Raw genomic sequence first — 12,372 nt, forward strand, 5'->3', positions numbered from 1 at the left:
ATCAGGTTATACAATCGTAGCAGATATTGCTAATGACCTACCAATAACTATTCTCCTTTCTTTCTTTCCAAATTGCATGGCCTTATTGTGCCATGCTAAAAATTCTTGCTTCATCAGACCCCCTTGCAGCTAGGAGTAGACACGTGACATAGTTCGGGCCAATGAAAAGCAAGGTGAGCGTTTCTGGGGAAACTTTTGCTTACCTAATAAAGGTACTAGCCCTTTTTACTTTTCCCATCTGGAACGTGGAGGTAATGCCCGGAGATGCAGCAGCCGTCTTGCAACTGCAAGTAACTGGCACGACGATGAAGACCTACACACAGATGGTAAAGCCCCCAACAACAGGCCTGGGAATTTGAAGGCCTTATGGAATCACCAACCCAGCTGTGAATGACTACGCTGGGATTCTTGGTTCATGAAATAAACAAGTCTATCTTTATCTGTACAACTCTAGAATAATTTCCTCTTATTTATAGCCAATCTCATTCCTGACATAGCAGTAAAATAAATTTTACTGAAGCTTCTGAGTTGGTGAATACTTCCACATGCCAGGAGGGTGACACAACCCAGTCCAAGGGCCCGAGATACTCCTGTACTCAAGACCTTCCAAACCTCACCGTATGTGCCTCTTCATCTGGCTGTTCATCTGTATCCTGTATAATAAACTGGTAAATGTTAAAAAAGTAAATAAACTACCTCAATGGGCATACCTTGTAGTGCGGTTGGTAACGTGACCACTTCTTTAGAATACAATCAGAATACAGTCTCAGTGTCTTTCCACTCAGACTGGAACAAACCAAAGGGGCTCTGGAGCCCAGTGCTGCACTGGCCCCAGCCTGCCCTCTTAGCTCTGCCGCTGAGATGTTCCACCTGCTCCCCAGGTAGCACTGCTCAGTGAGAGGTGGCCCAACCACCCGGCCAGGGCGAGGCAACGTGTGGGATAACTCCAGACAGCTGCTTCTGTCAGGGGGTCGGCTCATGTGGTGGAGCCGAACCCTCGGCAGAAAGCCTCAGAGCCAACAGGCGGAGGGGTGGGACTTTGAGGACCACGTGAGAACGCCCACTCTGTAACTCCTGAGAGGGAAACTCAGAACCCAGCCACATGGGGTTCAATGTCTTCATCTGTAAGAAACAACTCATCACCTCAGGAGGCAGCCTCGGTCATCTACGAAACCTTGCCAAGGATTACAAGTACTGGCTTTTCTTTTTTTTCTAGAAACAAACTCACAGAGCAGAAAACTTGAACCATGCAGACACCAAGGAGAAAAGCATCCTCAGATCTTCTGAGTCAGCTGACCCCACTCTCACTGTTAACTTTACACCTCAGCGCGGTTTGTGCAGACACTACTGTTAAGATGTAAGCTGCGCTTCCATCTGATGTCAAAAACAACGCACACCATCGCGGATTACGTCAAAGGGCAGGATTTTCAGTTTTCAACTCGTCTGAGTAGCCCCACAATCCTCAAAGTAGGTGGGGCCCTTGTACAACCCATTTTACAGGCCAGATAAGTTATATCATCACAGTTCACCGTGAACTAACGGTTTACAGTTTTCAATATGCTCTTTCTCCTGCATTCTCTCACTTGATTTTCCCAGAAACTAATAAAGGCAACAGCAGCAACTTTTCCATTTTTAGGTGAGGAAATTAAGGTGACCATTACTCCTTCTCAAGAATTTAATCCCGGGGCAGCCCAGCAGATGCTAGGTTTCACAGTGCCAGGTCTCCCGATGGGAACTACCATCTCCTCGGGGCCAGCCTGAGGCCGAGTCTGCTCAGGGTAAAACCACCACGTCCAAGGCAGGCCGGACTGAGGAGTGCACTCCGCCGGACTTGGAAATGGCCGGATCCTGCAGCCTCTGGACCAGGGACAGGCCAGGACACCCTCCTCCTCGTCAGGCCCAAGCTGATAGCAGACCATCCTCCAGGCATTGTAGATGGGGCCAGCTGGCTCTGGCATTTGCCCAGCAACTTCTGCCAAATGGTCACATTCCATATTACAAATTGTCTTTCTAGCATTCTATTCCAAGCCTCTTTCTCCTCTCCCCACCACTCCTAGCCTAGTTTCTCCAACACTGAGGCCCCTCTTCCACATCCACTCAGATACAGGGTTCCCTTCAAAAGACGGCACCAGAGTCCCAAGGCATTTCCTCTCCCTGAGCCCCAGGAGAAGGGGGCAGGCGCTGGGGACAGCAGCCACCACTGTCTGCTATACTGCTTTGAATTCTAAAATCCTTGGTCAAATTACTTTTAATATCATACAACGGCATTTTTCAAAGTGCTTTCCAATGTATGCTGTCACTCTAACCTGACACTAGCCTAACCCCAGGAGGCAGGATGTCACAGAGCATCAGTGTCTTCATTTTGCAGATGAAGAAACTTGAAGCACAGCACAGTTAAGGGGCTCATCCCAGTCACACAGAAGAATCTCCAACTTCTAGTCTAAGTTACCTTCACTGGCTCACACACTGATTCCGAGACTAAAGCAGATACAGTATTTACATGTGTCCCAGAACAGTATCACAGGCAGGATCAAAACAAAACAAAAATGCCTGGGCCACGGGGGGTTCCGCCCCCTGAACTGCAGCGGTGAATCTTCCCGTGCCACATTGTAGGACTGGGGCAAGACCTGTAACCAGTGTGGGTTTTCCTTTCCCACCTTCCCATCTGTTCTGCAGATAAAGGAAAGCCAGGGTGACCCTGGGACCTTTGCCCCAGCAGCGCTGAGGAGTCTGCTAAAGTCTATGGTAGAGATGAGGGAAAAGAACAAAAAAGAAGACAAAGAATAATGGGGGGAGAGAGATGGCACCAAATGCAGGGGTTTTTCCTCACTTATAAGACATGGGCTGGGCTGTCTCTGCATGTGGGTGTCAGGGAGGAGAGAGTTAAGGAGTTTTGACATAACACGGTGAGTAAATGTTCAAAAAAAAAAAAAAGAAAGAAAGAAAAAGAAACCAGCACATACACATAACCAGCCACAAGTTTTGGAAATGAGGAAAACCATGGTGACTAGCTTGAGGGAACTCAGCCACCAACGCGGCAGAAAGCACCACCTGCTCTGACTAACAGGTTCCAGCTACTAAATGTCACTTGCTTCTCCACATTGACTATTGCTTTTCCCCAGCTGCCAGAAACCATTTTGGTGGCCAAATGAAGCCATGTATTTATTAGGAAAAGAGAGCTGAGAGGTTTCAGAGCTAGAGATGAGACACAAACAGCTCTCCTGATCCATGAGAACAAGTAAGGGCTGTCCCAGAACTGCCCAGAGGCCAGAAGCAAGGCAGAATGGAGAGCATCTTGAGGCCAGGTGCCTCTACCTGGGGAGGTAAATGACAGAAGTTTGCTGTCTTTCCCTGAACTATCTTAAAGGGCGCCATCTCCTTGGAGTGCCATCATCGTCTCAGGAAGAAAGGGTAGACTAGATGGTTTCCGAAAGATCCTTCCTGAGAAGGCTGTGGTCTCTGAACAGTTAGGCTTCATCCCCTTTCCTCCCTGGGTGTGGGTCCCCCAAAGGGGAAGTCTGCTCCAAAAGCTGCAAACACAGCTGCATGAGGTCAAAAGTAAAATGCTTCGGGGTGCAGTGGCTTTGGCACCATCTGGTTTAAAATAGCCAAAAGCAGTTTCTAATTCCTCCAACTCCCTGTGTTCTTAACAACTCCCATTAGAGCTGAAAGGATCTTTAAAAGTGACACTAACCTAGAGTTAATTATCCCACCTGGCAGCTGACCGCAGAGCTGACTGCACATCCCCTCCTCCTGCCTGGGTTTGAAACTCCCTCTGCCCCACCACAGGTCCGGCTGGGAGGGTTCAGGGGGTGATTGGGTTACCGTGAGCCTTAGCAAGCCTAGGTCGCCAACGTTCCTCTATTTATAGGGTCTCTATGGAAACAGGGCCAGCATTAGAGAGCTAATCGCTGTAAAAAACCCACAGAGTCCTACTCTGGAGATACAAAGTGGATTGCAGAAGTCTTCAATTGCCCTTAGGAGGCCTTGGGTGGGGAGCCTGGGGTTGGAGCAGGAGAGGAACTGCCACCCCAGGTTTGGCGCTGATGGCCACAATGATGAAGAGTGAGCGGCTGCAACTGTTTCTCTTAGAAACACAGTGATGAAAGATTTTTGGAAGCATTTTTTTCTTCCCCAGCATCCCAGCTGACATTAAACAAACAGATCTCAACTCAGGGGCAAGTGATTTCCCCATTCTCAATTTTATTTTAATTCCTCATTCCTTTAGGCTCAGAGAATTCTGCCTGAGCCAGTGCAAGTCAGGCAAGGTGACCTCATGCAGCGGATCTTAAGGCAGAATCGGCTCAACTTTTATCAGCATAAAAGATTTTTTTTTAATGATTTTTTTTGATGTGGACCATTTTTTAAATCTTTATTGAATTTGTTACAGTATTGCTTCCATTTTTTGGGGGTTTTTTTTGCGGTACGCGGGCCTCTCACTGCTGTGGCCTCTCGCGTTGCGGGGCACAGGCTCCGGACGCGCAGGCTCAGAGGCCATGGCTCACGGGCCCAGCCGCTCCGCAACACGTGGGATCTTCCCGGACCGGGGCACGAACCCCTGTCCCCTGCATCGGCAGGCGGACTCTCAACCACTGCACCACCAGGGAAGCCCTTGCTTCCGTTTTATGTTTTGGTTTTTTGGCCGCGAGGCATGTGGGAATATTAGCTCCCCAACCAGGAATTGAACCCACACCCACCTCACTGGAAGGCGAAGTCTTAACCACTGGACCGCCAGGGAAGTCCTAAAAGATTCTGATTAAAGTTATCTTCGCGGTGTGCCCTCTCTCTGCCTCTTATCCTACACCCCGTTCACTGCCCCCCGCCCCATACAGCCCTGTCTGACCATGCCGGTCTAAAGCGACCTCACCACCCTGCTCTGAACTCCTGCTCTGAACTCCTCATCTGCACCACTCATCTCGCAATTAATCATGTCCTGCCTCGTGACACGGCTCTGCCAAACTGTTATCCAACTTTTCACCTGCTTCTGGATGGACTCCTCCATGAGCAAATGGAGGGCAGGAGCTATAACATCTATTATCTTTGTGGCCCCAATAGTAGGGGGAGAGACCTTAACACAAACATGGCCGTTGCTACTTAATTATTTTCTGAGTGGAAACTGTGTGCATCTACAAGACCATCTTAAAAAGGCGACTTAATCCTTAGACAACTATCTTTTCCAAAGATTTAAAATGCTCATTCACACAGTTTTTTGTGTCTAACCCAGATCCCTCCTGCTGCAGTTAAAACCTCGTCTCAGTCTATCATCTTAGTAATTGCCTGGAAAAAGATGAACACAGGGCTTCCCTGATGGCGCAGTGGTTGAGAGTCCGCCTGCCGATGCAGGGGACGCGGGTTCGTGCCCCGGTCCGGGAAGATCCCACATGCCGCGGAGCGGCTGGGCCCGTGAGCCATGGCCACTGAGCCTGCGCGTCCGGAGCCTGTGCTCCGCAATGGGAGAGGCCACAGCAGTGAGAGGCCCGCGCACCGCAAAAAAAAAAAAAAAAAAAAAAGAACACAGACCCAGGAGCCTGAATGTGTTTACTGTCCTCACAAGTGGCTTAGGTCAAGGCTTAATGTTCTCACAGCCAGCTTTGTTTTCCAGGTGGACATCATTCAGCCAGCTTGGCTGGAATAAGGAAGCTTTTAGCCATTTGGTTTGAAAAGTCAAATATTGTCTTTCTCACACAATCACAAAACATAACTGCAATCCCTCAACAGCTTTGTTTTAACTTTTCAACATGCAGAGAGGCTTAAGTGTTTGGCTGATAAAGGTGGACCCTGTCCAGTAACGGCCTCATTCTAAGAATGCACCCTCCTCATCCATGAGCATTTCAAAGCGAGATGTCTTTCTTAGAGGAGAGATGTAAATAGGCATGAATTTTGAGTTGGCCTTCAAGACCACCACTGAGAAGCCACCTGAGATTTTTCCCCCAGCTCCTGACACCCACACTTTTTTAAAACTTCAACCCCAAATTCAGGTCCTATCAAACGTTTCAATTCCTTGTTGACGGAGAGATTCTTGTTAATGGGATTGGCAGTTAAGACAATTAAATACACAAAAAGCAGCACCTTCTGTAAATGCCGAGCCTGCACGACAGTTCCCACTGGAACAAGGGCAGCTGGGAATTCATCTAGAACCCAACATGTGGCAGGAGAACAGACAGCTTCATTCACCACATGCTTTCCCATCAGCCACCAATTCCTCCTCCCAAGCCCATATCCAGTGCTGCTCTGAAAATTCCTGATGGCAGAGGGGGTAGGAGAGGGACAACCCCAGGCCTTAGGACCCTCTGCCCTCCTCACATTAGGTCCAGGTGGGACAAAAACAGGCACCCTCTGCATTCTTCACCACCCTCCACTGTCCCTGACTATTTACAGGGCTGGGGAACTGCTGTCCAGTCAAAAAAGGGCACTGACCTTACAAGGGACCTGGCACTTGCCCTTTCACTTCCCCCACTTAGAAAGTGCCCTCCTCTTCTTTGGTAATTAACGTCTCCACCCTTTAAAACTTGCTCTGAGTGCACCTCTTCTGATAAACCCCGTATGTTTCTGATTCCATCAGTGATGCTCGAAGCACCCTCAAACTTACATGTGCTTCAATGGATGACTTCCCTGCAAGTGCTTCACCCTGTTCGCCTGGAGGCAGAGGCAGCGCCTGCTGCCAAAGAACTGATTTCCCATTTCCTTGTGCTTAGGTCTACCGCAATCCTACCTCCCCTGATGAAACCTCTCCCAGGGGTCCTGCTCCCACCTGAGACTGTGGGAATCTTCACACCTGAACATATCACTTCTGAAGGAGAGCTGGGGGCCTCATGACGCAGCAAGGCCACATAGAGCCCTGCCCTACCGTCGGAACCCTTCCCCAGGGTCCCAGAGCACACACAACCCTCCATCCCGCCCACATTCCCATGAAGTCCCCTGTCTTCTCCATTGAAAAAGTGGAGAAACTGAGGCCAATTAATTTTGCTAAAACCCTGGGCCTTAAAAATAAATAAATAAAAGAAGAGAAAAATAAGCAGGGGTTTCTTGGGAATGTCAATGTTCTCTCTCTTAATTTGGGTGGTAGGTAGACGGGGTGTCTGTTTTGCTGTTGTTATTTAAGGGGTACATATGTTTTCAGACACTTTTACGTGGATGTCGTGTTTCACAATTTGAAACATGCCTTCCCCGCTGAAGGCATCAGTATCTGATAACCCATGAACCCCTTGCCGGCAGGCTCTCTATTGGACCGCTGAACGAACAAGGGGCATCAGGCGCAGGTGACGCATCTGTGATCAGCACAGGCTGCGAGCCAGCAAGGAGAATCATACAGGATTCAGCTGCGACTTTCCCTCAGCTCTTTGGTTTCTAATCGCTCTTCACTCTGAGCAGACAGGAAGACCAGTGAATGGTGTGGACGAAAGAACCCAAATGGGTCCTGAGTCAAAAGCACTTCAAGGGGCTTCCCTGGTGGTGCAGTAGTTAAGAATCCGCCTGCCAATGCAGGTAACACAGGTTCGAGCCCTGGTCCGGGAAGATCCCACATGCCGTGGAGCAACTAAGCCCGTGCGCCACAACTACTGAGCCTGCGTTCTAGAGCCCCAGAGCCACAACTACTGAGGCTGTGTGCCACAACTACTGAAGCCCGCGTGACTAGAGCCCGTGCTCTGCAACAAGAGGAGCCACCTCAATGAGAAGCCCGCGCACCGCAACGAAGAGTAGCCCCCGCTCACCACAACTAGAGAGAGCCCACGCGCAGCAACGAAGACCCAGCGCAGCCAAAAATAAATAAATACATACATAAAAATTAAAAACAAAAAGCACTTCGAACCAGGACTGGAATGGTGCAACTCAGAGCACCCCCTTCTTCTTCCAGGAAAAATTATTAGTATGGTTCAGAAATCCCTGGAGAATTTGTTTGCAGGGGCTTTTGTGAGGGGAAAGAGAACCTCAGGGGAAGTCTAGGGGAAGGCCTCCAGCCAGCAAACCCAGAGCCTTCCTTTCAGGAAAGGCTGGGGAGAGGTGGAGAGGTCTGCGATTTCCTCCCCTGCCCTCGGGATTCTAAGAGGCATCAGGACAGAGCCAGCTGACTCTCGTGCTTAGCCACTCATCCCAGGCCTCAGCAACATCTACCACATGCTGTATTTTTAACAGGAACGTGTGCTTCGTGTCTCTTTCTGCAGTTTTTCCCTGAGCCCCTCCCACTCCCACTCTCGCTGGTACTGCATTTACTTGCCGGAAAATCTTGGTGTACTTTTGGTCAGCCGACACTCTCTGTGACCAGCAATCTAGCATCTCCTCCCAATTAACAAGGAACCTGGCAGCAGCAAAGGACTGGATAATGATCACAAATGAATCAAGACATGAACTCAAGTGGTTCAACAGGAATCCAAGCCACAGGGGGCAGGGGATGTGACTCTGAATTGTTGGGCTTCTGTTGCAGGAGCGTCTGCTGAGATCACCCCTGAACGTCACATCAAACGTGTGGAGTAGCTGAGAAGGCCCCCAAAGTACCTGCACACAGTTACAGTTTTATGAGTGCTCCTTTAAGATTGCTGCTTAATTATTTTTCCTTCTTTTCACTGGTCCCCCCCCACCCCATAATCACGGATCCCGGGCCACCATAGGAGAAATTTACAGTGAGGTTCTCCACAACACTGAAGGACCATGGAGGGAGACCACGGGAGTCCCTGAAAGCTCTGGCTGCCACTAGCTAGGGCACATTCAGACCAAAATTCTCTCCTCTCCCTCTGCACAACTTCCTCGGAGGTGCTTCACACAAAGCCTTTTTTTTTTTCCCCCTTTTTTCTCAAGAGGATTTCCTCCATTGCACCTAATCCATCACAATGCCTGGAGCTGTCACAAGAAAACAGAAGTGGGACTTAAGGGACCAAAAGTTCCTATCTCCAAAGTTTAAAATGAAAACAAAAGCAAGCCAGAACTGCTGGTTGCTCCAGGCCAAACACAGGTATGAGACAGGGGGTGTGTTAAAAATCAAACTTACCCCGTTTTGGTACCACCATCAAATCTAAAACAAGTTAGCTTCTACCCAGTGCTAGAGCCAAAGATGGAATTTTTCCATCATTGGAAAACTGTGCCAGCACTGGTAAACAAGTTTGGACACACTTCAACATTCCTGGTCCCTTTCCCCCAGAAAAAGGCTCAGAAAAGTTGAGTGATGTGCCTGAGATCACAGAGCAAATCAAATTGCGACAGCCCCCAAGTTCATGCCTGGTTCTGAAGTCCCTACGCTGTAAACAAGTGATAAAGCAGACAGAGATAAACAGGAAAAGGCCCTGATTGTCTCCCTGTGCTCCCACTGAGCAGGCAGCAGCTAGGTTTTCTCTGGGCTGCCAGCCTGGGTCCACATGGCGGTGGTGGTCACCTCGGTGATATGCTTTCTGGTGGGGGTGGAGGATAACTTGGAAGGACAACATCTTTTCTCACACCTGATCTCAATTTTGGTTTGGGGAAAGTCAGCATTTAACATCAAATGTAGAGTTGTTGCTATGTCTGCCCCAACCAGAATGAGAGTGTCACAAAAAAAAAAAAAAAAAAAAGAGAGAGAGAGAAAAAGAGAAGGAGTATAAGAGGGTGGAGATGAACGAGCTTCTTTAAGCAGCTTTATCTACAGAGACAAAGACACTGCAGCCCCATACCACAACCAGTCCACCTTCCCTCACAAAGGCAGCTGGGGGAATGAATGGAGCTGGCCGTTTCCAGTGCTGCCTGAGCTGAAGAGTCGGGGAGTTTCCAAGGTTGCTGCTCGTGGACTCAGCGTGAGAATCCCACCTGGTCAAGGAATCAGGGTTCGCTGGCCAGACCCATCTGGATCGGCCCAGAATGAAGATGAAGTCTGCAGTAGAAGGCTGGCCCCCTCCCCACATCAGCATTAAGAGCAGCTCTTTTCCTTCACCATCTCAGTTAAAACAGGAACCACACCTCCTGACCACACAGGGTGGGCTCAGAAGTGGCAGGTGTGCCAGGTACCAAGGACTTCCTGCGCACAGCCTACCCAGTGGAGCTCATCTTAGACATAAGGCTAGCCCCAAAACTCTGAAAAGGACAGCAGCAAAACCAGAGGTCACATTCCAATAACTACCACAAATTTTTAAAGTACACACATGGAGGTAGCAGTCACCTTCTCACCCCCCCCCAAGAAACACAGACAGGTAACACACAGGTAAGAGCACACTCACCTGCGCTCTAAACTTCCTGACTCTGTGCCGCTCAGGCCAAACGAGGAATGTCATTGGTTTATTCTGGTGAGCTCCTTAGTGGCTGCTGCCATAGGATACAGGCTTTATTTAACATAACGGACGGAGTCCTTTTGCTCCCCTAGCTAAGACCTTGCACCCTCTCTGGAGAAAATGACCCCAGGCATCAATCTCCGATGCATCTAAGCTCCTTCCTTGGGCTGACATCTCTCTCACCACTGTGGTGAGCTGGCTTGAGAAGCCTGAGCCTGCAGTCCCTGTGGCAGCTCCAGCAAAGGTGCATTATTTATCACACCTGCTGTTTTAATTAATATAGAGACATCCAATACAGCTCAATAATTGTCTCGGCAACCTCAGGCTGGAAAATAAAGGACTCCCAGCTGCATGCAATCGCCTCTTTTGGATCCTGGTTCTAAATGCCGGCTCTGCGTGTGTGCAACTTGAACCGAGGCCCCAAACCAGCCTTAAGCACCAAGCGGCCACCTGTCAGTTCTCCACGCTGGGGTTGGTTTAGCAAGCGGGCAGGGATCTCCAAGCACTAGCTTAACCTCTGGCTCCACCTAACGGCAAGAAACCCACACTCCCCTTTCACAGATGGACAAACTGAGCTTCACTCCAGGAAGGTCCCCAAAGGAGGAAACGAATTCAGCAAAAGAAACTAACGGTCTTTTGCTTGGGCTCCCACGCTGTCATTGTCTTCCCCTGCCATTTTACAGGAGGGAAAGTGATGTCAACTTTTTAGTTAGCATCTTGGATTTCTCCAGCCCTTTGTCTGCGAACAGCACTTCACACACATTATTCAAACAATCTCGGATGCCTAAGTCACTAGAATGTCTGCTGAATAATGAGGAACACAGAGGCCCGAAATAAGCTGAAAGAAAGAGGCACAAATGGTACCTGACGTCCAGCACAGGGTCTGGCCCAACATCTGCTCATTCTCTCTGACCTTTGCCTGGCTTCCCCATCACTTTTATCCTGTTAAAGCACTTCTGCGTGGGGCGGGGAAAGCTAAGTCGCCGGCTGGACTCGTAAGGGGAGGGTCTGCGCTCACCTTTAAATCGGGAGGCTTGCTTCGGGGACCCGGGTTGGGCGCCGCGGCAGCGCCCGCATCCGAAGTTGGCCCGCCAGCAGAGTTAGCACCCGTGGCCTCCCCAGGCCGGAGGTCCGCGCCCGGCAGGTGGCAAGCTGCATCTTCCAGCCCAGCTCCATCCTCCTCACCCTGTTGTTGCTGCAGCTCGTCCGATTTGCACCTCTTCATGGTGTATGTGGGTCGGCAAGGGGAATCTGTCCTTCCAGCGCGCCTTCTTGGGGGAGACCGCACCCCCTCTTACACTCAGAAACGAGGCTCGGGGTCTAAATTATTAACGAGGAGGGGAGTCGGCGGATCACAATTTCTTGAATTAAAAAAATAAACCTTTTTAAAGGAGGGTGAGAGAGGGGAGAGGAGGGGAGCCTTGGTTACAGCTTGGAATAGTTCATTACGACCTGGGGAGCGGAGACAGATCACAATCGAGGCTGGGCAGCAGGAGTCCTTGGGCAGTCATTGGAGCGGGAGGAGATAGCCCCCAGCCCCCAAACTTTCTGCTTCAGGGCAAGGGCCGGGCGGAGGGGAGCTGGGCGGCACATCGCATCCCTCCCGGCGGGCCGGGCTGCTGGGCGCGGCAGGCATGGCGCGGCCGGCCGGGCAGGTCCTCGTCGGCAGCCCTCGGCGCCGACTGCGGCCCCCAGCCCTGCCGCCAGCCCCCGCCCCACACTGGCCGGCAGCGCAGCCCGCAGCTCGCCGCGCCCCGCCCCTCCCCCGCGCGCGCGCGCTAGACCCACTCCCCGCCCTCCGCGCCGCCTGCTGCAAAGCCTCGACAGCCGCCAGAGCCAGAGGCAAGCGCGCAACCTACCCCGCCCAGTGCCTCGGCCCGGGAGGGGGAAGGCGAGGCAAGGAGGGAGTGACAACGGCAACGGGCCAATGGGAAGCCCGGAGGGCTGAGGGGGGCGTCACGCGGCCACGTTTTTAGGGTTGGTTGCATCGTGCAATCCCCCAGGAGAGGTCTGGAGGGCAAGGCTGCTGTGTTTTAGCATTGCAGAGAGCGGGCTGCGGACTAGAGACTAGGGGCGGCTGGCCAATGGAACGCGGTTTTAGCAGATGCGTGAGGATCTGCTAAAACTCACTCAGATGCGTGAG

At 50.8% G+C, this 12,372-nt stretch overlaps 1 protein-coding gene across 1 annotated transcript in view; it reads right to left on the reverse strand.

Moving 5' to 3' along the window:
- The window catches only part of TMCC2 (transmembrane and coiled-coil domain family 2), a 35,269-nt gene extending 23,815 nt beyond the window's left edge, over window positions 1-11,454 (reverse strand). The window contains exon 1 of the mRNA XM_065879520.1: window positions 11,248-11,454. Coding sequence (XP_065735592.1) covers window positions 11,248-11,454 — 207 coding nt within the window. The remainder of the gene's footprint in view (window positions 1-11,247) is intronic.
- Between the last annotated feature and the right edge of the window lie 918 nt (window positions 11,455-12,372).

Source organism: Phocoena phocoena, chromosome 1 (genome assembly GCF_963924675.1).
Source record: "Phocoena phocoena chromosome 1, mPhoPho1.1, whole genome shotgun sequence".
In the NCBI taxonomy this organism is placed as follows: domain Eukaryota; kingdom Metazoa; phylum Chordata; class Mammalia; order Artiodactyla; family Phocoenidae; genus Phocoena; species Phocoena phocoena.